The sequence below is a fragment of the Lygodium microphyllum genome, chromosome 24 (genome assembly GCF_053477565.2).
Source record: "Lygodium microphyllum isolate KBCC chromosome 24, Lygodium_microphyllum_v1.1.10, whole genome shotgun sequence".
NCBI classification, from domain to species: Eukaryota; Viridiplantae; Streptophyta; class Polypodiopsida; order Schizaeales; family Lygodiaceae; genus Lygodium; species Lygodium microphyllum.
The window spans coordinates 68,625,653-68,652,963 of record NC_141158.1 but is presented as its reverse complement, the minus strand read 5'-3'; the positions used below and the strand labels follow the sequence as shown (position 1 = coordinate 68,652,963).

The following is a 27,311-nucleotide window of genomic DNA, read 5'->3' as shown; positions in this document are numbered from 1 at the left end:
TTGGCATCTTAGTAGGCATTGAGAATGTACTAGGATGGATGTTTTATTGTAGCCAATTTTCAAGTTTAAGGCTCAATTATGCAAAAATTTCCTCTTATTATTATATTTACCATTAACACGTAACTATATAAATTTGACCTCTAGATATGATATTTGCGAACAAATTTTGTTTGTGGTACCTTTATTAAGCCTTTTGAACCTAATGTAACATCTTATCTTTGCAAGCCCTCCCTTGTAAGCAATGAATTCAAGGTTCAAGTGTTGGGGAAGTGCTCGAAAGAAGTGAGGATTAGTGTTGATAAAAACGAGAAACCTAGGTTTAGTGTAATGCCACCTCTATATTTTAAAATTGACCTCTAAAACTGAGATTGTAAGAAATAAGGAAACCTGCAAAAAATTAAAAAAATTAATTTCTAGGATAAAGAGCTTTCAAATATAGACATTTTAATTTTTACCTCTTAAAATTCCCATTAAATAAGTTGGAGGTCAAGACAAGGTGGACACTGGACAGCAGAGACGTTGTAAAGACAGGATTTCTTGAGAATTCATTCCTATTGATTACGATCGCTGGCTGTCCGATTGCGGCTATGGCGAGTCGCGATGCCATGATCCTTCTTTTCTGACTACAGGATCTGAAGTGTACACAGAGAGAGAGAGAGAGAGAGAGAGAGAGAGAGAGAGAGAGAGGCCCGTGCGTGTCTGCCCCATGATCCTTGCCTCGGGACGCATGGAGTTGCCCCCCGACTCCTCCCGGCCCAACCCTCCCATGTTCGCAAACCAGCCTTTCATGGTGGCCTTCATATCCTGCGTCATCGCGCAATTCCTCAAAGTCTTGACTACATGGTACGTCCCCTCCCTACCCTTGCATACATTGCAGCCATATCTGTTACATGATAAACTTGACGATGACCCGTTCCCCCATCTTTTTAGCTTCTGCATGCATGCTTTCTTTTCTCATCGCAGGATCGTATCTGGATGGTATATATTACCGTGCACTTGACTGGAATGGCAAATTCGGAAGGGGTAAAGCTCGAACGCAGTTGGGTATTCAGGAGTTTCACTGATTGAACTGATGCCATGTTAATAAGTACAAACCCTTCTTCATCTTTGCAACGCACATGGCATTGTAAAGTGCGAATCTGATAAGCAAATTGTTAGCAGTAACTTTTCACATCCGCTTCTGGAAGCGTTGACGCACCTCATACAAAAAAGAAAGTTGAGCCTTTCTTGAATGACGGGCTTGCACTATCAATCCATGCGACTTGGCCATTACAAGGACATTACCAGTCATAGGATCTCCATGCATGAAGCAAAAGCTTCCATTTTCCATCATTTACCTAAGCTACATGCTTTGCCAGAAGCGAGCAATGCAATCTACTATATTTGTTGAAAAGAGAGCCATGGCTGCTATTGACTGACCAACTGTTATATTTAAGAGTGGGATTGTACTACCTTCAACTTAATCAAGAAACCCTCAGCGACCCAAGAATAATAGTAAAGTTTATACATTTGATCTCGAGCTTGCAGTGAGGACATGCATGATGGATTAGCCAATTCAAGCCACATGGAGTTTCAACCTCTTAGCTGATTAGGACAACAGGAACATCTCAAGAGCATTGAATGCATAGAACTTTACACCTAGTCCTGCTTTGTGTTTCTGCCTGTATACAGCCTATCTTGTACTTGGGATTGAGATAGGAAATTATGTGTCATTAGCTCATTGCTTATTTCATTACTCCATACAGTGGGTTGGGAATGGAATTTGGTGGATTGGTTACTCTGGTCAATGATTTTGTAGATTGGTCCTAGATTCCTGTAGAGCTGATTTTCTTTGATTATCTAACACTTGAGGTGCTCTTGCAGCATTATGCACAAATGAAGCTCAAGTAGCAATTTGATAGAAAAGCATGACTTAAAGCTTTTGAAACGAGACATTGTGATCAAATTGTGAAATATTTCCCAACAGAATAGCCAAGGGGCAAGACTATCCTCTTTTAGTTAGTTTGCAACCTGTTTGACATTTACAAAGACAAGAAGATTTGTACTGGCCTGTTAAGTCTGCTGCCCATATGGCAAGGACTGCTTACTTGCAAAAACTGCAAGCACAAACATGCAGTCCAAGAGGAAAAGCATGCTGATAATGATCACTTTAGTAAAAACGTTAGCGACTATTGATCCTATTTTCAAGACATATTGAACAAGGCTGAGAGATTGTGAGAATAACTCAAGTCATGATGTTGAGATACCAAAGTCATTAAGCTCATTGTATCTCATTAATTCCTATTTTGGTATCTAGTAAGTGCCCCATACAAGGCTTTATTTATATCTTTGGTGTTTGGGCACCACTTGAGAGAGTTGGGGAACCACCGTTGATAGTTCAGTGACTCGTGTGCCTATAAATAGGGCATGTGTTATTCATCACTACACATACTCTCTCATTTTTCAGTTAGTCTCCCTATTCATTCAATTATTCGTATAGGCATGGTTCAGTCGATACAATAAATACCCCAAGTGCTAACTAGGGTTTAGCACGCTAAGGATTCGGCCTAGTTTCGCAATTGTTGCCAAGTCGAAACCCTCAAACCCAAAGGTCCTACCCACATTCATGGAATATTTGGGTCAATTAGACGCTTATGCAAATAACGATCTAGGGTCTCTACCCTAAGGATCGACCGACTTAATGTTAAAAACTCGGTTTGAGTTTGGAATTCCTAGGACCAAACGATGTCGGCCTAGTGCAATTAGGATTGGGTTGGATAAGAAGACACCCTAAACCCTGCTTCTTGTCTAAACATAATTTCTTGACCAGGAAACGTTGTTCAATGGATGAAATGATCCCATGGAATAGATGCGACACTTGTGCAACAAGTTACAACGTCGCATGGCCTTGTGGTTTGATCACAAGAGAGTTTTGCCATTCCTTGGAATGAGGTTGGCAGGTTCTTGCGTAAGTTTAACTTGCAAGAGAATGAGTAATCATCCTGTTACATCATCTTTCTTGGGGGCAATTGCCAAGTTAAGGGAAGTTATGTATTTGCTTGGAAGCAAAGGATCGACGATCAAGTTAGAGCGACATGGTCGCTAGGATTTACTGTTGATTTATGAAACCTAAGGTGTTGGTTAAGTTGGGTTAACAGGGTATGGCCCTAACCCAAGGACAAAAGGGTGAACAAACAAACCCTTGGGGACCTTGCCAAGTTACAATTGATTCCGGATCGAATGCTGGATGCATTCGGAGATAAGGATTCACTCCTTAGCAGTTGGCCAAGTAAACGACCATTGGATTGATTGTGTTTGTAACAGTTTAGGAGCACTGTTTGCATTGTTTGCTCAAGGAACTAAAGATGGAAAGATAATTAATGCTTTAGGTTGAAGGCCTGAAGGGAGAGGCAGCATCAGTTACCCTCGACTGTCTGCCTGACCCTAACCAAGGGGGTTGTAGTCGCGCCAGAAACGTGGACCGAACCCGCTGCGAGAGGTCTCTCCGTTGGGTGCTACTTGGAGTAGGAGGACGCTTGGGTGCCAGGGGGGGCTCTAGCCGTAAATCCCTTGCCTTCCGGGCCCTGCACAAGAGGCCAACGTGACTCGGGATTTGATCTCGAGGCCCGCATACTAGTCTACCGGCGGAATCTTGGATTAGTAATCCCTGTGGATTATGGATTGCCTTCGGGCAGATTATGGATTAGCCTGCGAGCTGGACTTTATGGATGTATTCCAAAGATAAATAAGATAACCTGTTGAAAAGGAACTTGTTTGATATTGTTTTTCTATGTCAGGTGCTAAGATTACGTGAAGGAACGAGCGTCTAACTGGCTAATTAAGGAAGTTGCTTGATGCATGTCCAACTAAATGTGGTAGGTAATTAGACAACTAAAGCAACCTTGAGGAAAGTGCGGTGGATGTGGCCATGGATCCGTCCTACGGATGGGTGCCCGGGTGGCCGGGAACTTTTCTCAATCGAAATGGACAGCAAGGAGCTCTTCTCAAAGGAAATGAACAGCAAGAGCGTTGACCCAGAGTTTAGGTTACTAGCATCCCGATTTATGCTGTTTTAGGGGAACGGAATGGGACTTTGCCTGATGGCAGAGGTCGAGCTTTGCATCCCTCTCGTTTCCCATTCTCCTTGAACGAAGTGCAGCATGAATTCACTTCGTCTCTGACGTTTTTGCATAAAGTAGTTCGCTTGGGGTTGGACGCTAGCTGCCGTTTAGAAAAGTGACCATTAGGGAAAACCCTGATTCAGGTCGGTCCTAAGTGGGAACAGCCGGAATACTTCCGCTACGTGGCAGACGCGGGAAGTCCTAGATCGCAAACCCCGTAACATTCCATGGGAGTGCCGGGAGGAGCTTTCTAGACTCTCTTTCCGATGGATTGCTAAGATGTGTCCTGAGAGGGAACAAGTGGACACATTACACTGTGCTCGGGACCACTCGATCACATCCATCGGCGCTCTCCACTACAGAGGGGCTCGAAAGATAATGCTCAGATGAGGGACCTTGGCCCCAGCCCACCAGTTGATGTCCATCATGCAACCCGGCCACCGCTGGGAGAAAAGTGCCAGTCCACCTTCTCCCATCCATTGGGAGATGTGGTCTGCCACTTGGCTCTTCACCTCCTCCTCTATGTGAGTCGTCGTCCAGTCTTATGTGTGAGAGGTCTGAAGGAAGAAGGCATAGTTTGGTCCATCCGGTTGTGCTAGTAGATGTACCTTGCCGCTCCTAGACTTGCGTACCATAAAGATTCCCACCTCCAGGGGTAGTGGGAACTCTCCGTGCTCCACAACTCTCAAGTAGGATCATGACCCATTGCGAAAAAACTCCTGTGATAGCAGCTATGCCTGTCTCGGGAAAGTGTGACGGGCGGCATGGATGGATGAATTAGTGGCTGCGTGAGGGGGGGCTAGACTGCTGGTGGGTGAAGGATGTTGGTGTTTGGGGCTCCTCACCTCTTGTGGGGGGGGGGGGGGGGGCAATGGATGGGAAAATAGGAATAGTTACTTGTACTGGGTGGGGATCAAGGAGGGGGGGCTGGTCGGTGGGGGGACTAGTCGGCGGAGGTGACGGTGGGAGGGGGAGGATCGAGGGACAATAGGGTGGTTGGAGGCACCCGGTGGGTGTGGGGGGGGGGGGGGGGAGGACAATAGCTCTGGGTGAAGGGGGGTGTGGACTGGGGTCGGGGGGAGCTGTGGGGAGGGGGTACTTGTGAGGTAGGGCGAGGAGGGGGTCCGCATGGTGCCCTGCCAGGGGGGCGATGATGCTCGCCCTCTTGCTCCTTGTAGTGGCTGTGGAGTTGCTTGCAGCGCCCCTTGCTGTCTCCCTCTCTGTCGTCTTTGTACTCGTGTGAAACCATCCGCATCCACCTGTGAGCCTGTAGGTGAAGCTGCCCTAGCTCCGAAGTGCGTGCACTCTGCTACGTGGTGCCCAAAGTCATGGCATCGCAGGTAGTGCCTTGGCTGCCCAGTCACAATGATCTGCTGCCTGAAGGAGTGTTTGCTTGCCTCTATCTCTAGGAACTGTGGAATATTCTTGACCTCTTTCATTGCCACCTATACCTTTGGGACTCCTGCGTGTGGCTATCATTGCGTCCACAAAAGAGGCGGGAAGGACAGTGCCAAAGAGCCGTCCAAAATCTTCCACCAACTGGTGATACTCTATCGCCAGGACGGGAAAGAGAAGGGTGACCAGGTGCCGAAGAAACTTGTTGTGGAGTGCAAATGCCTCCACTGTGAAGCCACTGTACCAAGGGACTATGTAAATGACCTTTCGTAGACACATAGGGTGAATGGGTGAATTGGCGAGTAACTCACAAGCTGCGTGTGCCGAGGTGAGTCGTACCCTAAAGATCCCTTGGCCCATTAGAACCACCTCCACGATCTGCGCTGTGCCAATGCGCAGCGTGGAGTGAAGCCAGTCCCGAAGTTGGGCCCTAGATGGGGAATGCCCTACTACCTGACCAAAGATTGCTGTTTCCTTTAGCTCCAGCTCTGTGGCATGGACAGCTAAGAGCTGTTCCTTAGAGAGGATGATGCGCAAGGTGTTTGACTGAATTAGGGTTTCAACAAATAGAATAGAAAGTCATCCTTGTTATTGAGTTAGACATGACAATTCTACACCACCTCCCAATGACATATCAGGGAACAAGAACCTGAATGACCTGAGGGGCTATGTATAATGAGTTTTTTGGGCGTTTTTTCCTTTTAAAATTGGTTTTCATCTTTTTGTTTGTTTGTTTTATGATTGTTGTGTATGAATAAGATATTATTAAGGCATTTCTAAGCATTGATAAATATCTGGTTCTACTGTATAGTTTGTGTCTATGTTGATTTAAATAACCCCATGTTTGCAGTTGTTGATACGCTTTGATTAACTTAAAGTTAAGAGTAGGTCCTATTGATTAGTATTTTATTAGTGGAGGGTAATCTTGTGAACATAATGTCCTTCACCATTTGACCTTTGACTTCTCTATTGCAGGTATAAAGAAAAGCGGTGGGAAACAAAGAAGCTTTTTGGCTCTGGTGGCATGCCATCATCACACTCAGCAAGTGTGATGGGACTTGCAGCAGCTGTAGGCCTGAAAGATGGTCCTAGTAGTTCAAATTTTGCAATTGCATTGGTTCTTGCAGGCGTGGTAGGCATTTTGAATTTGTTTTCTTGGATTAAGTTTGACACTCAAATAATGCTGAGTCCAGTTGATATCCAGTGTTTGTTTCAGCTAAGAAGGAGGTTTTGAAATGTTCTGTAATTTCATGCTGTTATGCACCTGCATGCTTTCAACATGAAATAGTTTTTAAAAGGGCTGAAACCAAAATGTTTGGTTAATTGCAAAAGAAGTGTGAACCACTTGTTAATATCCAGTGTTTATTTCAGCTAAGAAGCAGGTTTTGAAATGTTTCGTAATTTCATGTTGTTATGCACCTGCATGCTTTCAACATGAAATTGTTTTTGAAAGGGCTGAAGCCAAATTGTTTGGTTAATTGCAAAAGAAGTGCGAACCACTTCTGAGAATTAAAAAGAATGCCTCAATGAACTATCACAAAGCACTTTGAAGATGTCTAAAAGACTCATTATACAAGATGATGGTTAACAAGTGTTTTCATGAGTATTTGTTCAGAAAACTTTCACCCAAACAAGGTCAAAACATGGAGGAGGCTTAGATCAAAGCATCTTAGAAGTGACAAGAAATTGAGAATAAAATCAACACAATGATGCCTGGGAAGTACTCCAACTAAAAATTGTCTAGAAAATTCTGACCCAAGCAATTCAATTCTTCATCTTTTTCTGTCCCTTGGGAGTCCAAGCACACCTAGGATCTGAGAAGGGTGTTGATGATCATGGTCATCTCCTGGTTGTGCACCCTACGTTGAGTGAGTGAGGGACATTGGGAGCTCTATATGAGATTGCTCATCTTGTGTCACTTTTGGTTTATTGTCCTTTGTCCCTATTTTTGGGCAACATCCATCTTTTTGGTACACAGCCCCAAAACTCAAGTTAATTAATGGATTTGACATTTTATTTAAAAAGACACATAGTTCAAGAGAGTTTCAGTGTTCCACAATGCAAACCCTAATTTGGGAGGCCCCAAACTTTCTATAAATAGACAGGTTGCCCTCCCATTTAGTCAATCTCGTTTTTGTAGATTGCAAGTGCCATAGTTTTGCTATCCACACTCCATTTGTGGAGGACATCTCAGTTGGGGCTGCCCATCATCACCTCCCACCATTTGGCACATGTCTACCAGCCCTCCGCAGTTTGCTGCTCCTACCAGCTGTCCCTTGCAGTCTATCTGTCCTAGACATTGCGTTTGCTGTTGGCAGCCTGTTTTCTGCGCGTAGTTTGCCTCCTGATGTTGTCGCCTACTGCTGCAGTCCGCCCAAACAACTGCGTTTTGTCCAGCTGGCTGCTGCCCTGATTGCCAGATCATCCCAGATTGCTTTGTTTTGCAGTTCAGGCTGCTATCAGCCTGCCATGTTATCTACAGCTTGCTGTGTTTAAAGTTTTTCTGTCTCCTTTGCTTGTCTAACACTGATCCGGTTGCTTGCTGCTGCATTTATTGCTGTGGGACACTGACAGAGGTTGCTTTGCTGTGATTCGAGATCTGTCGGAGTATGACACACTCTCCAACTCTTATTCTCTGCCTCATCTTGAGACTGGAGTTCGGGGGTTAGTATTCCTTCATTGCATAGTGTGTTTGCTGCGTCAACATTTGTATTATTCAGATTCATTTAGTTTCTTATTTAGTGTGTTCATTGTCTTTGAGTTAACCTAACCCTAACTACGTTCTTTTACCAGTTTGTGCTTTGTGGTATGATTGTGTTTGAGTTTCTTTGTTAGAGTATTTTCTCCACAAATTATCTTTAGGGTCTCTTTCCTACTTATAGGCACCCCTCTTAGTTGCTCACTATCACTTCTTACCTTCTCACTTCTAGCACCCTCATCGCAGCTACACACTTAAGCACACGGAGGGGCTGATCATTGTATTCATCTAGTATTCATCTGAGTTCTCTCTTCATTGCCTTCATCGTTTCTTCTTGCTTGAGTGTTACTCTTCTGCTGCCATCTCTCACAACACATGCCTCATTAGCAGAAACTCCCTACCATAGCGTCTCTTGAACTCGTTAGCTCTGCTAAGACCCTTATTTAGGGGGACATTCACATCTGAATCACCTATCTAACACATTGTATGTGTTTGCACCTGTTGAAGGGTAAAATGCTGAATGATTCTTGCTGTTTGTGGTGGTGTGTTTAAATCTCAAAAATTGGATAATGGAGCAGACATTTAGCTTGTAGCCTGCATCAATAGTTGGAGACTGAGCTATGGATGCCGACCTATGGGGTTGATGTGAAATATATGCTTTTGTTGGAAAGCTTAAACTTGTGACCTATAGAGAGGCATTCTGAGGAATAAATTTATTTTCAAAATAAAGGCTTAGCTTCTCTTTTTCTCCCTACATGTCATTTATCTCTCAGCTTTTGATGGAGATTGATGATAATCCGTAACTTTTGTATGAATTTGTTTGTCTTGGTGCCTGATATTGCAAAAAGGAAGGCCTTATTGCTGAAAGCAAGTTGCATTGGTCAACTCTGATGTGTGCATGTGAAATATGTGTGTGTGTGTGTGTGTGGTTTTTTATGGGTCTCATAGGCCTGTTTGTTATGACAACCTCCCTCAATTTCTGAAGCTTGAGTTTCTTTAATGCTGTAGGTTATGTATGATGCATCTGGTGTTAGATTGCAGGCTGGACGCCAGGCTGAGGTATGGTATATTTCTGAACTCTAACGTGCAGTTTCAAGATTGATAGATTAAGTGGCAGCGATCTTAAAAAAAATGCTAAGCCTTCTGCTTATGTGTTGGGAAAGTTCACAATTTTCTAATGTTAATAATAAAGTGGTATTTTTGAAAGTTGCCTCCTTATGTGACTGTTTGTAAGTGATAATTTTGGTCCATTATAAATGAATATGTGCAAGCTGTAACAAGAAGTGTTGGCGGGGGTTTTGGGGAGGAGGCAGATCTTGACAAAGTGACTGTGGGAAGTACAAAAGTTCCTAATAGTTGACGTTACAAACCAGATTCAGAAATGTGTGGGAAGTGCTCAATTCATGTCAACTAGGTTAACTATGTTGGATTCATGGAGTATTTAAGGAGCCATTCGTAGGCCTAGTGCTTTTATCATTGCTCACCTCATTCATAGACCTGGTGTTTCCTGATTGTCCTCATCTTCTTTTGATATTTTAGGTGCTGAATCAGATTGTAATTGAGCTACCAAGAGAGCATCCCTTGGCTGATTCAAGGCCTCTGAGAGAGCCACTTGGGCACACTCCTTCACAGGTTAGAAGATAAAAGGGTTTGTCTCCCAGTTTCATCTAGCAGTATAATATTCTGGTAACAAAAGAATCTCTGGAGGCTGTCCATACTAGTCAAATTTTGTTTTGTGCTGCAAGGTCTGAATTCGAAAAATATCGGTTTACAGGTAGTAGCAGGTGCCTTGCTTGGCTGTCTTGTGGCAATGTTTCTGCACATTATTTCAGGGGCATCTTCTCTTCAATGACATATCAAGGTCTTGAATCATCCTTGTTCTGTCTGGGGGACATCTGTTCTAACTTGGAAAAATGACATGCTGCCTGAAGAAGATTGTCATTCTGGACTTTGCTTGCATTGAGGTGCAGGACTGTGTTCTCCCTTTGACCATGTTGAGGTGCACACAATTCACGGTTGTGTTTTATGGCAAAGGCTCATAATGCGCAGCAAATTTATAGGCTTTATATATTCTTTTGATTTCACTTGGAACATTAATTGTATTCATAGAAAGTTGACAGTGCATGCAATTGTTAGGTTTCCTGGCGACTCTGGGTCATGAATAATTGGCTCATTTTGAAACATAGTTGCCAGTGCTTTAAAGGCATTCTTAACTTGTACACAGACGGTAGATTAAGGCTTGCCAAAGTGAAACACTCTCAAGAAATTTATTTAATTAGTGACTTTTATGTGTGATGGGATTGATGTTTTCTTATGTCCATCATTTGCAATGGGTTTTGATTAGCAATGATTCAATCTTATCTTCAGTAGATCAGCTTATAGGTAAATTGGCCCTGTTTTGTATTGCTTCTATTCATGCAAGCTCTGCATTTGTCGATCTGTTTGTCACTTGGGTGATAGTATGTTCTTCCCTTTGTATCTCCAGGGATTTTGTTGATTATATAATATGGATGCAGCCTGTTTATCTTGCCTTCCAGTGTCTCTTCTGTCAGTTTTTCAGCTTGTTTTTCTGTTCTGTGCTATCTATTCCTTTCACAGCCCATAGATAATCTGCATGTAGAGTGTTCCCACATTTCTGATTCACAGCCCCCCCAAGCAGAACTTGTTTCCGGTTGAAAGAGTTTTACAAATCTATTCAGGAAAGGGATAGCCACAGTTAGATGAGCAGGGTTTTTGCTATTCTCTAACTCTTTGACACAGGAAAATCCCATCCTCAATCGTTTATAGCGCCCTTCAATTTGGCTAGGATATTATATTTCCTCCCAGATCAGTGTGAAAGGACCTGACCTTCACATTGAGTAGATGTGGTTCATTGTGAAGTGGAAATTGCTTGGCATAATTATTTGGATGGATCGATCCTCCAGCTGGTAAGTTGCAAACATGTCATGGTGGCAAAGGTTATCCAGTGAATGATTACAGAGTTGCTTGTGATAATTATTTGCTGTAGACCATGGTCGATCTGCCTCGAGGGAGGGCTAGGAGCAAGCTTTTTCTTGGCAATCCTCTATTTTTATTCACATAGTACACTTGGTGGTGCAATCACCACCACCACCACTGTCACTACTAACACCATCTACACCACCTCTCTCTCTCTCTCTCTCTCTCTCTCTTTGTGCATATTCATCTAAAAAATTGATTTACATACTTTCAAAAAAATTGTGATCCCTTTATGATAAATTACAAGAGGCACTCTTTTAATTATTGATTGACTTAATGTAATAAATACATGTAAGTAAATCAACTTTGTGTGTGTATGTGTGTACGCGCGTGTAAATTTTGTTGAATATTTGTTACGAAGGGATGTCTATTGGTAGAAAAATGATATGAATTTTGACCCCATTAAGTCTTCTAATTGAACCCCAATCATTTGCTTGGGGATATAAATGCTGATTTTTCTCAATTATTCTTCCACTTTCAATTTGCTCCCTATCCTCATTAAGGAGGTCAAAAGTAGAATTGTGATCTCCATACAAGTGGATTTTTTCTCCATAGTTATCATTTCTATTGTATGCCTTTATCATTCATCATGAAATCAAGTACATCTATAGAATTGTTTGGCTAGTATATGAGTTTGTTGGCATTGTTGTCAAATTGAGGACCATATGATATTATCTATTAGTAACTTAGAATTTCTATTTGTAGATGGCTCTAAGAACCTCACTAAATATTGGATACCAAACTAAAACTTATTTATATGTTGATTGTTTATTGTGGTAGTAAGAAAGGATGTTGATTGATGTAAACAAAAATTGAACTTATGGTCAATGAGAGAGAGAGAGAGAGAGAAAGAGAGAATGTGAGTTTATACATGCTCATTATAACTAGTTTGACATGCATGGATAAGAATGTCAATACCATGTGTCCCCATGTCTTTGGATCATGTAACTCATTAATTTTCAAAATGTATGTTTCCTATATATACATAAGCATAACTAGCCTATATTTTAGCATATTTTAAGGATGACTTTTAGAGTAGTTTTATATGACTTATCAAAAACTCTTATTGTGTGTATTTCATGTGTGTTTTTAATTGTAATAACTTGTTAAACTATACATAGAAATGAAACAAACTCTCTTGCTTACAAACATTCACTCCCTCTTGATCACTTCATTTTGAGAGAGAGAGAGAGAGAGAGAGAGAGATAAGTATGTTATATAAACGTTTACAAAAGGCGAAATTGGCCTACAAGACCAAAATATTAAATTTGAAAAGTTGGGGAATTTTTTGGAGTCCCAAGATAGTTGACATCTAATGCAACGATTGACTAAGTGGAAAATGAAGAATAAACAATATTTTCGATTATGGTGTAATATCCTTTGTATCTACAAATGATGCCTCTTATGGGACACTAACTTTTTGAGTGTGGATGATGGCCTTTGCATCTCTTTGGGGTTGATTAGGGTCGTTTCTTGTGGTAAGGCCACCAATTGGTTTAATGAAGGCTCTGTAGTGGAGGGAGTAGTCAATGCTCTGTAGAATTTTGAGTATATATTGGTTTGTGGCTATGTGTCTTTGCTCTTGGGTTCATAAGATGTGCTCTATGATGGCATAGCTCCAATAAGAAGAGCTTTATATAAATTAAAAACAAGTTAGGTTTGGTTTTCTCAAACTATAGGACATGCTTCCCAAGCCTACATAACATGAAAAAAGGAGCCCAAAAAACATGAGAGAAAGATAATAGGGCTCTAACTTTTATACAAAGAAAAAAATATTGGATGGGAGCCCATTGACCTCGCAATCATTGGGAACCCCATTAAAGAAACTTTTTTTTCTCGTAGCATGTGGAGAGAGATGAAGAGTGTATACTCTAACTGTGAGCAAAAATGTGACATGCAACCTTTCCCCCCCACACGCACACACGCACGCGCGCGCGCACACACACACAGAGTTTATCTCATATAACACAATAAAGCTCGTGTTGTATCCATTGTAAGGCGGGCCTTAAGGTCCATCTTTTTCTTGCTCATGATTTTCAATGTGAGATCAAATGGCAGCTTAATTGGATTCATGACTTCTAGCATCAATAAAGAGATCAAACCCATGTGTTGAGACGAAGTGGTTCAATTGATTTTGCTACCCTATTTGATTCACCAGAAGTAGAGGCATTAAAAAATGGAACTTTAGTTGAAAGCATATGAGCTATTCGGAACATCTCTTGAATTCTTCGGGCTTAGCGATAGAGGGCTTAAGATTTTGTGGAAAGTGTTCGAGTGATAGAAGCTTTTGATCTTAGCATCAGTAGAGACCCAAAGAGCTGCCAATCAAAGGCAAAAAGAAATCGTCAAGCCCATGTATCCAATAATCCTTAAAAAATGACTCTCCTCTGGATTTTTTCTTATTTGCTCAATCAATCACAAAAACGACAAGGTACTTAAAAAGCTAATCGTATGGTTTTGACTAGAATATTAAAATCTATTTCATGTTAACCTTTATTCTCGCCTCTTCCGTTTACCATTTCTTATTCTCATTAGGATGAGCATTGGAGTAGTTTCATTTATTTGCCTTTTTGAACACCCTAGTATTTGTCAAATTCAATGATTATAAACCAATGCTTCTCCAAGAAGCAAGACTTGATGTGAAATGATTGCAAGGTGGTTGCCATGCATGGTAGATAGTACTTGGAAAGAGTTATTTAAGTATTAAAAGCTTACTTTTTTATTTTCAACCTCGATCACTTTCTCTCCTCTCAAAATATTGCCTACTCTGTGTGTGTGTGAATAGGAGGGTGCATGATCGTGACATTGATCTCCATGGCAACATAGCAACAATTGTGGCAAATGCCACTTGGTTGGGCATGGTGATAGGCATGGTACCAAATGGGATGGGCATTGATGGCAAGTGTGGCAACAAACATTGTAAGTGCTTAAGGGTGTGGTAGCATCAAACATTGTAGGCAGTGGGTGCATTGAGGCAAGGATGTAGGGGGCAAACACTCAATGATGGGTTTAATTTGTTTGTGGCGTGGATGTCTTGGCCTTACGTTCAGGTGGGCGTGGGCACCTAGATAGGCTGAGTGCCACTGCTCTATCCAAATAGAAAGCCACATAATATGAGATCCAATGATGATGTAATCCTATAGACTGTGGGAGCAGTAGTGGTATGTGCCATACTCGGTTGTGTAGAAGTGAAAAAATCAGTGATCGTTGTTTGTCTATGTGATTTGAGTTATGGGGGCCCAAATCTATGGTTATCTAGTTTGCCAGTGCTAACCAAAACTCTCGTTTGAATATCACTCAGCCTCCTACTCTATAGAATAGTTGCTCTATGCCTATGGGGCTCTAAGAGGAAGAATCCTAAGCATCTCTAATCCTTAAATCACATGATTCGTCGCAAGGGTCCAAAACCCTCTTGAAACAGATAATGGTATCTGCCTCGTATATCATAATATACGTGCATGGATAGATATAGTGTTCCTCTGTCTTTAGCTCTCTATCGCATGGTGGGCATATGTGTTCCTCGATTCGTATGCCATCCCATTTGCCTATCTCAATCCTCAAGTAGTGGGATAAGGTGCGGATCATCTGACCAATAACTATTTGCAATCCATGAGTCAGTTATAGCCATGTAACTAGGTCAAGTGATGAAACCATCCTCAAATACATGAAGGAAGTGGGTATGGTAGTGTGCCAAATTGTGCCATGGGGGGAGGGGGTTGGATCCAAGTCTTCTCCATATCTAACATTAGTATGTTTGCTTTGATCACATAGTTCAACTTTGATTGGCTTAGGTCAAGTGTAAGAGGCTAGGGCTAGCCATGGGTATGTATCTTGGGGGAGCTCCCATAGTCTATGTATGAAAGTCACTACTTGGACTAAGGCCTCAACCACCATGAGTGATGCTTCCAACTTAGCTTTGATAATCTCATGTGGGGTCCAGCCCTTTGCTCATATCATACGTGAGATCATCATGAACAGTGGTCTTTCCATATGCTCCCACCCATCATAGTATTCCTTATCTAGTCCATCCTAGTCTTCTAAAGGCTATTCCTCGTGTGGAAGAGACACGGACCCCAAATAGTTGCCCCATATAGGAGTTGGGTGTAACTAGGGTGTCAAAAAGCCCGAGTTTGGTGCATGGTTCATAAAACTAGATGTGAGCACATTGCCTCTCCAATGCACCTAAGGTTGTATATGCTTTTGCCAAATAAGTCTCTGATGTCTCTCTCCAAGGGAACTGTGTGGTCCCTCCAATGTGACCCCCAAATAAACATACTGCTTGACCATCTCCACTAGCTCTTCATTGAAAGTAAACCAATGCTCAACTCTCATTACCCAAGTAGTTGAAGTTTTCAATACCATAACTTTAGTTTTTCCAAGGTTCACCTTAAGATCTCTATCTTTATAAAAAGCTCATAATGCATCCAAGTGTCTATTTAGTCCCTCTGGTGAGTCAGATATAAGTACAATATTGTCTGCATAAAGCAATAATGGTATCAACATTTCAACTAGGTTGACTTGCATGGCCCCACTATTTCTGTCCACATATTCTGAAATTTCATTTATGTACAACACAAATAATGTCAATGAAAGTGGGCTGCCTTGTTTCACCCCAATGGTGCTATTGACTGTATGTGATATGCCCTCAGGTGTTTGTACTCTGCTTGTCACTGCTGTCTTATACAAGGCATATATACTCCATTGTATCTCTACAGGCACATCAATGTCTTGCATTCTTCTCATGAGTCTAACATGTTGCATTGTGTCAAACACCTTGCAAAAGTCCACAAAACCATGATATATCTTATTCTTGAATGCCTTGCCTTCTTCAATGATTGTCCTCAATGTAAAGATATGGTCTACAGTTGTATATCCCCTCCTGAAGCCAACCTGGCCTTTGGATCTTAGGCCATGCATCTCGGCCCATTCACTCAATGCTTGTTTCACAATAGAGCTATATATTTTTTCCCACCACCATGTGTCCAATCATGATAGTTTGATAGTTACTAAGTAGCATGGGGTATCCACTCTTAAAGAGCAGCATAATAGTATGGTTTGACCAACTGGTTAAAAATCCCTCACAATTTTCCCTATTAAAGATGTGAGCTACCGCTAGTGCCAAGATATGACAAGCATATGAAGTGTTCTACTACTAAACCATCATGATCATGGGCTTTCCCATTTCTTAGTTTCCATATGGCATTCCTCACTTTTCTAATGTGAAAAAGAAACAATTTGTTGGTCTTGAGGTTGAGGGGGGTGGCATAGCCTCTTGGCAAGGAACATCATAAAATGTGCAAGCATAGTCATGCCAATCATCCAGTCTAGTAACTTGTATAGGTGGTCGGCTCTCATGCATCCTTTTCCATGCTCTCTTATTGTCATGTCCCAAGAACATGGAATGCATTTCTGTTTCTAGTTTGCTAAGGTATGCCTACTTCTTTTTGTGTACCAATCGTCTAAAGAGTGTCTGAGTATGCTTGTGTGTACATATGTCAAGTGCCACCTATTGCTAAAAACATGCTCGTATCTCTTTGCACTCATCATCATACCAACCATTCTATAGGGCATTACCTCATGGAGGCTAACTCCACCACACTTGCATAGATGTGCATATCCTTTTTTAAAACATCCATTTCTTTTTGCAACTTCTATCTGATTTGTGGTTCCTTTTGTGCATCCAAATTCTTTTTGCATTCCTATAGTTCTTCTTTTAGGTTAGCGATCATCAAGTCTTTCTCTACCATGTGTGCATCCAGTGTTTGTTGCATCTCTTTTTTTAAATTTCTCCATCATTTTAGCTCGAACCCACTCTTGTATATCACTTTCCATTTCCTTCCTCATGATACACATTCCAACACAGAGCACGGTCAACCTCTCCTCATATAGTGTTTCATTGATTTTGTGGGATTTCTTCCCATATCTACTTGACCCTAGAGAGACATTGAAATATCGGGTTCTACGCCCATAGGTTCTATATCTTGGGTTCTTTGGCGCTATATGAAACATTGTTTCCATGGTTGATTTTGTGATTCCTTCATTATCACTTTCTTCTATCATGATTATAGCATAGGCTATAGCATGAATTGTTTACAGTCTATACTAGAGTAGTAAACCAATAACCTAAACTATCACTAAAGCATAAATTTTCAGTGTATCATAAACTATCTATGAGAATGCACCATAAAATGTGAATGTAGTATAAACTATCAATGTAGCATAAAATATCAATCTCCCCTAAACTGTCACTCTAGCCTAAAATGTCAATGTGAATGCAACATAAAATGTGACTGTAGCATAAACTATCAATTGGCACAATAGCACGTCAAGATTCTGAGCATATTTACATTAGTATGCACAAGGCAATAATCAATACATTGCTGTGTCAGTACATTACTGCATACAATACTCGTGTGTCAATGCATTCAGTACTCATTCACATTAGGAGAGCATGATATGTATATTCATGTTACTGGCCTCACAATAGGTATATTCATGTCAACTTTGAGGTACATTCCTCATGACAGGTCTACCTCACAACAAGTACTCCTCATGAGATGGGTACATCCCTATGTTAGTACATTGCTCATGATAGGTCTGTGCCTCACGCCAGGTACATTCATGCTCACCATAGGTCTACAGGTGCACTCCTACCTCACACCAGATATATATATATATATATATATATATATATATAGTTAGTTAGTTAGTTGTCTAATGTCTACAACAATAAGCTAACTATGTGTATCATCTCTTGATTAAGGACAAGCAGACTAAATCCAATGCAATTTGGGGCATGCATAGATCCAAGGCTTGGTGGAAAATGACAATGATGGAAGGGTGGTTGAATAAGACCTTATTCAAATGCAACATCTTTCTTTGGAGAGTGATCACATTGGTGGGCTTCCCCTTGCTCTGGCCCTTTCTAAGCAATGAATCTCAAATGGCAATTGCTTTTTTATCCAACCAACATGGAATCTTTGCTTCATATATTTATTTCCTACCCTTTGGCTAGGGAAATTTGGGCTTAGCAAGTTGTTGTTAGTCTATCACTATGCCCTTTTGATTGGGTTTTTGCTAGGAAAAAATATCCCACCCAATGCAACCACATATGAAGGTCTTGTTCCAAATTTTTAGATTTTGGAACTATTGGCATAATTGGATCAACATAATGCTTTCATCCTAGACTTTGCTACGGACAACTAGGGACACATAGCCTATCTCAAGGGTCTTCTACATTGGTAGTTAGATCTTGTGCAACATGTTGATTTTCTCCCTTGGGAGGATTTAGCTCCTTGGCATATGACAATATCTTCTGCTTCCTTGCCTTGACTTTTTGTATCTTTCATGTCATCTAACTTTTGTATGCCTTTTGCGATTTGATATAATATAAATTACCCATTACAAAGAGAGAGAGAGAGAGAGAGAGAGAGAGAGAGAGAGAGAGAGAGAGAGAGAGAGAGAGAGAGAGAGAGAGAGAGAGAGAGAGAGAGAGAGAGAGAGAGAGAGAGAGAGAGAGAGAGAGAGTATTAACGTCTCTAAAAGGCCAATGTGGCCTATGAGACCAAAACAACACATACAATGATTTCTGTAGACATTAGACAACAACCTCACACACACACACACACACACACACACACACACACACACACACACACACACACACACACACACACACACACACACACACACACACACACACACACACACACACACACACACACACACACACACACACACACACACACACACACACACACACACACACACACACACACACACACACACGTGTGATATATTTAGTCATATATATCTAATATCACATTAGAATTATATATATATCAAGCAATGTATACATTTTAAGTTTGAATGCGTGTAATAAATATCCTTATAATAAGTATTTCTAATGATCTATTTTTATATAATTATATAATGGATAAGTTATATGCATATATTGTCAATATACAATGAATATATATTTGTATATACATTGATACATCATTGGCAATATATATTATGTATGTCAAAAAAGAATAATTATCATACTCTCTCTCTCTCTCTCTCTCTCTCTCTCTCTCTCTCTCTCAAGAGGTGATGGAGGTGATGTAGACCTAAAGAACATACTCCATATCTTCATTGTCATCATCAATTTTCCCAAATCCATGCTTTGGTAGTAGTGCATTTACCACCCACCTCCCAAGCAATATCACTTGCTAACTTGAGTTTGGAAATGTGAAGCATTTTCTTTCTTATTTTTCCTAAAGGCACAAATCCAAAACACACACGTGCATGAATTAATCTATTTTTGTTATTGATTACAATCATCAAGTAGGAGAGTCGGTGCATGACTAAGAGCCAAAAGAGCATGGGCTCCCTACAATAACTAGGTCATAGTACATATTAATTAATGTTGTTTTTTCAAGAAGCAAGAGTTATGATTGGAGTAGTGTGACTCTAGAATTCACAACAAAGTGATGCAAGACTCTTCCATCTCTAGGCTATGGCCCACATCAGCTATATCTCCCTCAATGGCAAACTAGCTTCTTGCAAGTTCAATGGGGCATTACTTGAGAGGGACTTCTCTATTATCTCCACAACTTTCCTTGTCTTTCGCTCACTTAATAACCTCATTATCATGATGAATGACAATATGATGAGAAGCCCCCCTCATGCCTAGGTCTTGTTAGGTGCTTGCACGCCTTAGATGCAAGATGTGGCCAGGGAGATGGGTGCTCCCCTCATGTGAGAGACCATCTATAGGAGTGATACAAAGTGAATGTTGAGCATGTGGAAAGGACAATATCTATTGGATATAATATTAACATGGGTTGCATGTATCTGTCGCATAACTTACATACCTTTTATATTGAGTAGGATACAACAATGAGTTGTGTATCCGTTTCCAATAAAATATATTTTACAGTGGATACAATTGGGTTGCCAATATAGGCAAATAAGTATATTGGCATTATACTCTCTATACTGGAAATAGAATGCATAGATTGCACTTAATGGGGAGATATATTCTTAAAATGTGTACACTATATACCTTTAGTTGTCATGGGATTACGAATGATGTGGACTCCAAGCTTGGCATACCGACTACAAGCCTCTGGCACTAATGGTGAATAGATATGTTGATATACATGTAGTGATTAATATATGCAATAAGCTTCTCCCCAATGATCCCTTCCAGTGATAGAGAGGATTTTTTGCTTGGAAGAAGGCTACTCTGTGTGTGTGTGTGTGTGTGTGTGTGTGTGTGTGTGTGTGTGTGTGTGTGTGTGTGTGTGTGTGTGTGTGTGTGTGTGTGTGTGTGTGTGTGTGTGTGTGTGTGTGTGTGTGCACCCATATAGGTGAAATGAGCGGGCACATAGGTGGAATGGGAAGACTCTCCAAGGTTATGTTTTCCATTATTCTCTTTAAAATTTAACTATAGCTTTCTATTATTTTTAATTTTAACGCATGTTTTAAAAATTTTAACTATAGCTAAAAGATGAAAGCATAGATTGATTTGTAAACTATCAATATTTATGTACTTATCATAGATGAGTAGTATAAACCATGTCATAAACTATTGTAACTATTTTACTAACATTAAGTATGTTTATTAGTGTTTCGGTATTAGTGATGCAAATGAAGATCTCAAAATATTCATCCATAGTTTGTTGTGCTCTTCTACACCAAGGCCCAAGCCAAAGTTTAAGCTTAACAAGGCTAGTGGCATATAAGGATGATTTAGATAGTGTATGTGATAAATTGCCAATCATTTTTTGAGTTGAGTTAAGTTGATATGTACCTTACTATTTTGTAGTATATATTTTGCTAGCATGGAGCATGGTGAGTTATCTTACGTGAGAGAGCATGGCTTTATCTTGGATATTGTATTCGACACTCGTAATGCTAAGATGAATGTGCACAAAATGAAGGAAATCAAGTGGACATGCCCTTAAAACACATTAGAGAATATCACAATAATATTGGATCCTTGAGGATCTTACACTACTTAGATGCCATTGAGAAGAGATTCAAGAATTTGACCAAAAATCAAAAAGCTCTAATCACTTTCTTTGAGAACTTTTATGATCGTCTGTAATAGGTTGGACAAACATTACAAGAGAAGGATGATGGCAAGTTAGCTGATGTAGCATGTTTGCAAAGTGAGATGGAAGAAATAAGGGGATACATAGGAGAAATATGTGAGCACATTCAAAAGTCATGGTCAAGAGAAACTTCAAGAGATCATGAGGAGAAGCTACTTGCCAACAGTAGTACCCATATTGAGGATAGAGTATGTGAGTTGCTTGCTCACACATATGTCACTTATGTGGATCAAAGAGTGTCTCCCTTGATGCACATGTTTCATTGTTTAAGATTTATCTCAATAGATTTTTGGCCATGTTAACCTTGATGAATCAAAAAATGGCTTCATTCTCGAGGCCATAGTTTAATAGACATTTGTAATCTTTCTCTTCATTTTAATGATCGGACATGCGGAAGGATTTAAAACTTTAATAGAATCTTGAAATTTGCTAATATGTTCAATAGGTTCTGTCTTCATTGTGATAGCTTGATATAGGAATGTGATTTTTAATATAATATTATAATATTATAATATTATAATACATATTTTATTCATGTTTACTTAATAGCTTGATATAGGGATGAAATTTTTAATATTATATTATAGTATTATAGTATGTATTTTGTACATGTTCAGGATTGGATTCGCTATAATATATTATGCTCCTAATATATCATGTTTGACTTGATGTATTTCCTCATGCCTCAATTCATACATGCTTGGTGATGGAAAGATTTACATGTTATGTATGGGGATGTCCTATTAGCTCTTCAATATTAGTTAATACAAATGCTATGCATTATTGTTATGATAATTGATACCAATATAGCATAATCATAATACAATTATGTTCTTCCAAATAATACACTCATGTAATACAAACTTAAAACTAAGAAAAGGTCCTTTGGAAGTCTTCATTCTACATAATACAATTATGAGACTAAGGATTATGAACATTCTAGACATTACGTTACAATTTTTTGTTCAATTTTTCTCTTGGATTGTCTACAACATGTGTTGATACTATTTTTCTTAGTTTTTTGAAGGCCTTCATTTATACACACTCTTGATATTTCAATCATGTCATTTGCTTGCACTTTCTTTTTGTTTACAATTTCTCTTAGATTTTTCTCCATATTATAGATTAATTTCTAACTAATTAATATTAATTATTAATAGTATTATATATTATTATAAATTTTAGTGATGGAAAGATTCATGTGTTATGTATGAGGATGGTCTATTAGCTCTTTAATATTAATTAGCATGAATGCTACATATTATTGTTATGATACTTGGATACATTACAAGATATAGGCCTTATACTGACGTTAAAAGCGACGAAAATGTTCATAAAAAAATTTGCCCCCGTTGTCGCAAAAAATATCATTATTGGTGACGCCATAGAACAGTCGGTACCAGTGTCACTATCAGTGTCGCTATTTGCGTCAGATGCTGATACCGACGCAAATTGCGATGCTGATAACGACGCTTTGCGATGCATTTTGTGACGCTAATAGTGACACGTACAGTAAATTTGCGACGCTAATAGTGACGATAACATGTATTTTTTTTTTTGCACTATGTGCTTTATTTGGCCCATACAAAATAGTTTCAGTAATGTGTAAGGTAAAGTGTACTTAAATTATAACACTGATACATGAAATAAATACATGATCGCATAATGAAAGTGATCGGTACAATCATGGCAAGATACTACTACTACATAGAAAATGTCTACACAGATCACGTGACCCAAAAAGAAGGGTATGTGAGTCCCAGGGATCCAAGGGCGAGCTATAGATTCTCGCCATCCAAAACCTCGTCTTGCTGCAAAGGAGCATCGAACAGACTTTGCAAAAAAAGAAACTACACATCAGTCCACCATACAATAATGCATTCTAATTAAACATAGTAACTACTGACAAGAAAGATGAGTGACTTACAGGGCTGCCGCGTCCATACAATCAGTCGATCAATGCAGTGAGACCGTGCCTCTCTGAGTCTCAAGGCCGGTGGGATCGCGATTTGTAATGGAGTGCTGCAAAGAAAACAAAATAGAACTATTAGAAACACGATTGTCAGTACAAAGGATATTGCAAAAAAAAAAGCAAGCAAAACAAAAGAAAAACTTACAAAGTCCTCCAGATATGTCTTGTGGTTGCCACTCCCAAGATGATGGACCACTCCAGCCTCCAGTCGTGCCCTCGCCACCTTGCACTGCTATCTCCAACATCCTAGAGAATCTGTAGCCTTCTCCGTGAGTCGACTCGAGTCGTCCACGTCTAGCCACTCGGGCTTTGAAGCCCCACTCTTGAGTGCCTTGCGTGTGTCTGATCATCTATGTGACATGTATGCACGCATGCACTCCATCATCCAGCTCATAGAAAATCTATCTGTTGCGGCTGGTACCGGAAACTCCTCATGTAAAGATGCTACTATGTAGTCCTTGCTCCCCTCCGGCATGTTCTTCCAATGATCCAATACGTTATGCCGAAAAACTTGTTGGCACAACTCTCTCATGCAAGCCATCATCCTCCTCTCCTCATCATTCATGATGACGGCTCATGGCCTATCATCTACAAGGTAGGCATACCCCTCTGGGGTATGCCTAATATGGGTCCTCTTCCACCTGCGACCATGCTCCTGGGCATATCCAGGAGACCCTTGTACATCTGGTATACCTACTGGGGTAGTATCTCCTGGAGTAGCACCCATAGGAATGCCACTTGCGGACGGCTGAGCAAAAGCCAAGTTGTTGCAACCACCCGATTTCTTGGTTTGTATTAATAATCGTAGTTTGTTATATGACATAATGAGACGTTGTGTGATGGACTGTTCTTTGGATATCTCAATTGCAATTAACTCCTCAGCTGCTTTGGAAGCCTTTACGAATACAAATTTCGACTCTTCCTAGGAGCAAGGGAGCATGTGTACGTCCATTTGCTGTAGGCTGTTCCAAGAGACCTAGGTCTAGGCTATCATAGTTTTTAGCCAATGTCATGAAGGTAGCATCCAAGCATTTTAGGCAAGCAACCAAGTCGTCTCCCATATTTTCAGTTAGGTCCATAGCCAAGGTTAGAATCGAGCACTGCTTCTAAGAGGGTTTAAGGCCAATCATGTGGTTGAGGTTTGACAGTAATAGAGAGTTCAGCAACTATTGGTTGCTGTTTGGTTTGCTCCTGAGGATGTAGCTTGGCCTCATGTTTGATGGGTTTGGGTGTAGCTACGGTTGACACGCTACTAGATGTTTTTGAGATCTGAGGGGCACCATCGGTGCTAGATTTGGGCGGCTTGGTAGCATCAAGCTACGGTTTTGGGTGATAGATTCGTTTGGGCCTTGCCGATCTAGGTTTTGGAGGTTCTATGGACATACTAGTCCTCTTCTCTTGTGGTCCAAGTGTCTCTGGTTGCTTAATGTTTTGTGTCATCAAGTTTGAGGGTGGCGTTTGAGTAGGACCTTTGGTTGTGTTGGCTTTAGGTAGCCAAATTCAAGTGTTGCCCTCATAGTAGCCTTGCACTTGCAATAAGGTTGTGGAGACCCATCATTACTTGACTGTGTGTTGTTTTTTATAGTTTTGTCTTAGCCTCCTAGGATTTGAGTGTATGTGTGTGTAGCCTTGCGTGGCCATGGGTTTATGGTTCTTGATGGCGATCCTTGATGTTTACGTACCCATTTGAGCTGGGGTTCATGGGCTTCAACGTTGGGTTCAGTGGATTGCTACCATTGAGGCTTGGTGGATTGTGATGAGTCATGACTCCCCTCCTTAGATTTGATGGTGGGTTTCTCTACCGATAGCTTCATGGACTCGAAAGGAGTCATGTAGCCTTTGCTGAAAGCTATAACTATGCTGATGTTGCCCATGGCTAGGTAGATATGCTGTGATTTGTAGTCTACATGGCAACGAGCTTGTTTCTAAAAGGTTTGTCCTAATAGTGATTATGTGCCTATATCTTTAGTGTTGGGCAACACATAGAAGATCACCCGCATGCTTTCATACTTGATAGAAATTGCAACCTTGCACTTTTCCAAAAGTGTGTAGGGTTAGTTTCCATAAGGGCTGAGTTTAGCATTAGTGGGCTGCAACTATGGTTTGTCAATTTGGGTCTTTGCAGTGACCGTCATGCTTAGGTAAGTTGGTTCTATAGCTTCCTCATCCTCATTGTCCATCTCAGTGATAGTGGCTATGGCTTCTCCTCATAATGGGGGCCTTACAACTATGAGCACCATGGATCATTGGTGGCACCTTATGAGGGTGGGGCATTGAGCATATCTAACACCCCCCTCTCAATGCCCACCCGCAGGTGAACTATCTCTTGGCCCAATCTCAAGTCTCTAAAGATGAACTTGAAGTAGATCCTTCATAAGTGCTTTGGTGAAGATATTCGGTCCATTCTCCTTTGTTGGATAGTAGATCAGTTCCACTATCCCATCCTTGATCAAATCACACACATAGTGATACAAGATCTCTATATGTTTGGTGCGCACATGAAACACTGGATTTTTGGCAATGGCGATCCAACTTTGATTGTCACATCTTAGCACAGTTGGTTCTTCATCCTACACTCCCATATGCCATAGGATCATTCTCAACCATACTGCTTCACATGTAGCAAAACAAGCTACCTTGTACTGTGCTTCCGTAGAAGACAATGCCATTGTTGGCTGCTTCTTACTAATCCAAGAGAAAATTCTTGAACCCAAAGAGAAATAATAACCAAAAATCGACTTTGTGGAATCAGTGTCTCCTACTCAATCTGAGTCAGAGTTCCCCACAAGAGAAGTTTCGGAACTATATGGGATACCATAGTCAAGAGTTTCCTTCAAGTATTTGAGCACATGTATCCCAGCTTTCCAATGACTCTCATGAGGTTTGTTTGAGAACCTTCTCAAAACACCAACAACAAAACTAATATCTAGTGTGGTGTTAGACAAGTAGATCGACCAATCTCCTGTACCTCTCAATGTTTGCTAGTGCTGATGTATCCTCAATGGATAACTTTGCATTCACCTCCATAGGTGTAGCTATCTCCTTGTACTCAATCATGCCAAATTCCTTTAGGATCTCCCATACATGCTTCTTCTGAGAGATGAAGATCTTTCTTGGCTCTTACCAGACTTCAATCCCCAAACAATAATGCAACAGCCCAAGTCTGTCATTTCAAACTTAGAATTCAAAGCCTTTTGAGTTTGGTTGATCCTATCTTCATAGTCACCTATAATAAGAAGGTCGTCCACATATAGGACAATCACTATAGACTTTTTACCATCCTTGTAAACATACAAGTTAGCATATGAGGCACATCTTTTGAAGTTTAAGCTTAAAAATAACTTATCTATCCACTTGTACCATGCTTTGAGGGGGTTTTTCAACCCATATAATGCCTTCTTCAGCTTATACACTTTGTTCTCAGAATGGGGAGCCTCAAACCCCGGTGGTTGAGCCACATACACCTCCTCCTTAAGTTCACATTTAATAACAGTGACTTAACCTCCATGCGATAAATTGGCCATTGTTTGTGGGCAGGGCCCCACTGCAAGTACTGTGTAAATAGTGGTCATTCTAGTAGTTGGCACAAATGACTCTTGAAAATCAAACCCTTCAGCCTGTGAAAATCCCTGTGCAACCAGCCTGGCTTTGTACTTTTCTAAGGTACCACTAGCCTTGTACTTTACCTTTCAGATCCATTTGGTGCTAATAAACTTCTGCTTTGCTGGCGCTTTGCTGGCCAATCCACTAGCTCCCAAGTGTTATTCTTCATTATGCTGTCATACTCGGCTTGCATAGCTGCCTTCCATATTGGATCTGCAAGTGCGTCTTCTAAGTCATTTGGCTCCTTTACTTCTCTCATAATCTCTGCCATCAAGGCCATATTGACTATGTGAGCAGAAGCCCTCCTTTGCTCCTCTATTCTCTGAGATCTCCTTGGTCCATTTGCCTTCTCCTCAAGAGATTTAGGGATAGGATTATTGTGGTCATAGAGTTATTTCACCTAATGCAACAATGGCTTTTTTAGTGGGGTGATATCAAATCGG

At 40.6% G+C, this 27,311-nt stretch overlaps 1 protein-coding gene across 1 annotated transcript; it reads left to right on the top strand.

Moving 5' to 3' along the window:
* The first annotated feature begins 494 nt into the window (after window positions 1-494).
* On the top strand, window positions 495-10,477 carry LOC148015208 (uncharacterized). The gene is made up of 5 exons (XM_087665356.1): window positions 495-843; window positions 6,471-6,627; window positions 9,202-9,252; window positions 9,733-9,825; window positions 9,968-10,477. The coding sequence occupies exons 1-5, from the start codon at window positions 707-709 to the stop codon at window positions 10,043-10,045; spliced, it is 516 nt and encodes a 171-aa protein (XP_087521482.1). The 5' UTR covers window positions 495-706; the 3' UTR covers window positions 10,046-10,477.
* The last annotated feature ends 16,834 nt before the right edge of the window (window positions 10,478-27,311 follow it).

Bases quoted from the DNA above. Each gene is read 5' to 3' on its own strand.
- LOC148015208 (XM_087665356.1), top strand. From the start codon at position 707: ATGATCCTTGCCTCGGGACGCATGGAGTTGCCCCCCGACTCCTCCCGG. The intron at 844-6,470 runs GTACGTCCCCTC...TCTCTATTGCAG, and splicing joins CTCAAAGTCTTGACTACATG to GTATAAAGAAAAGCGGTGGG. The intron at 6,628-9,201 runs GTAGGCATTTTG...TTAATGCTGTAG, and splicing joins CATTGGTTCTTGCAGGCGTG to GTTATGTATGATGCATCTGG.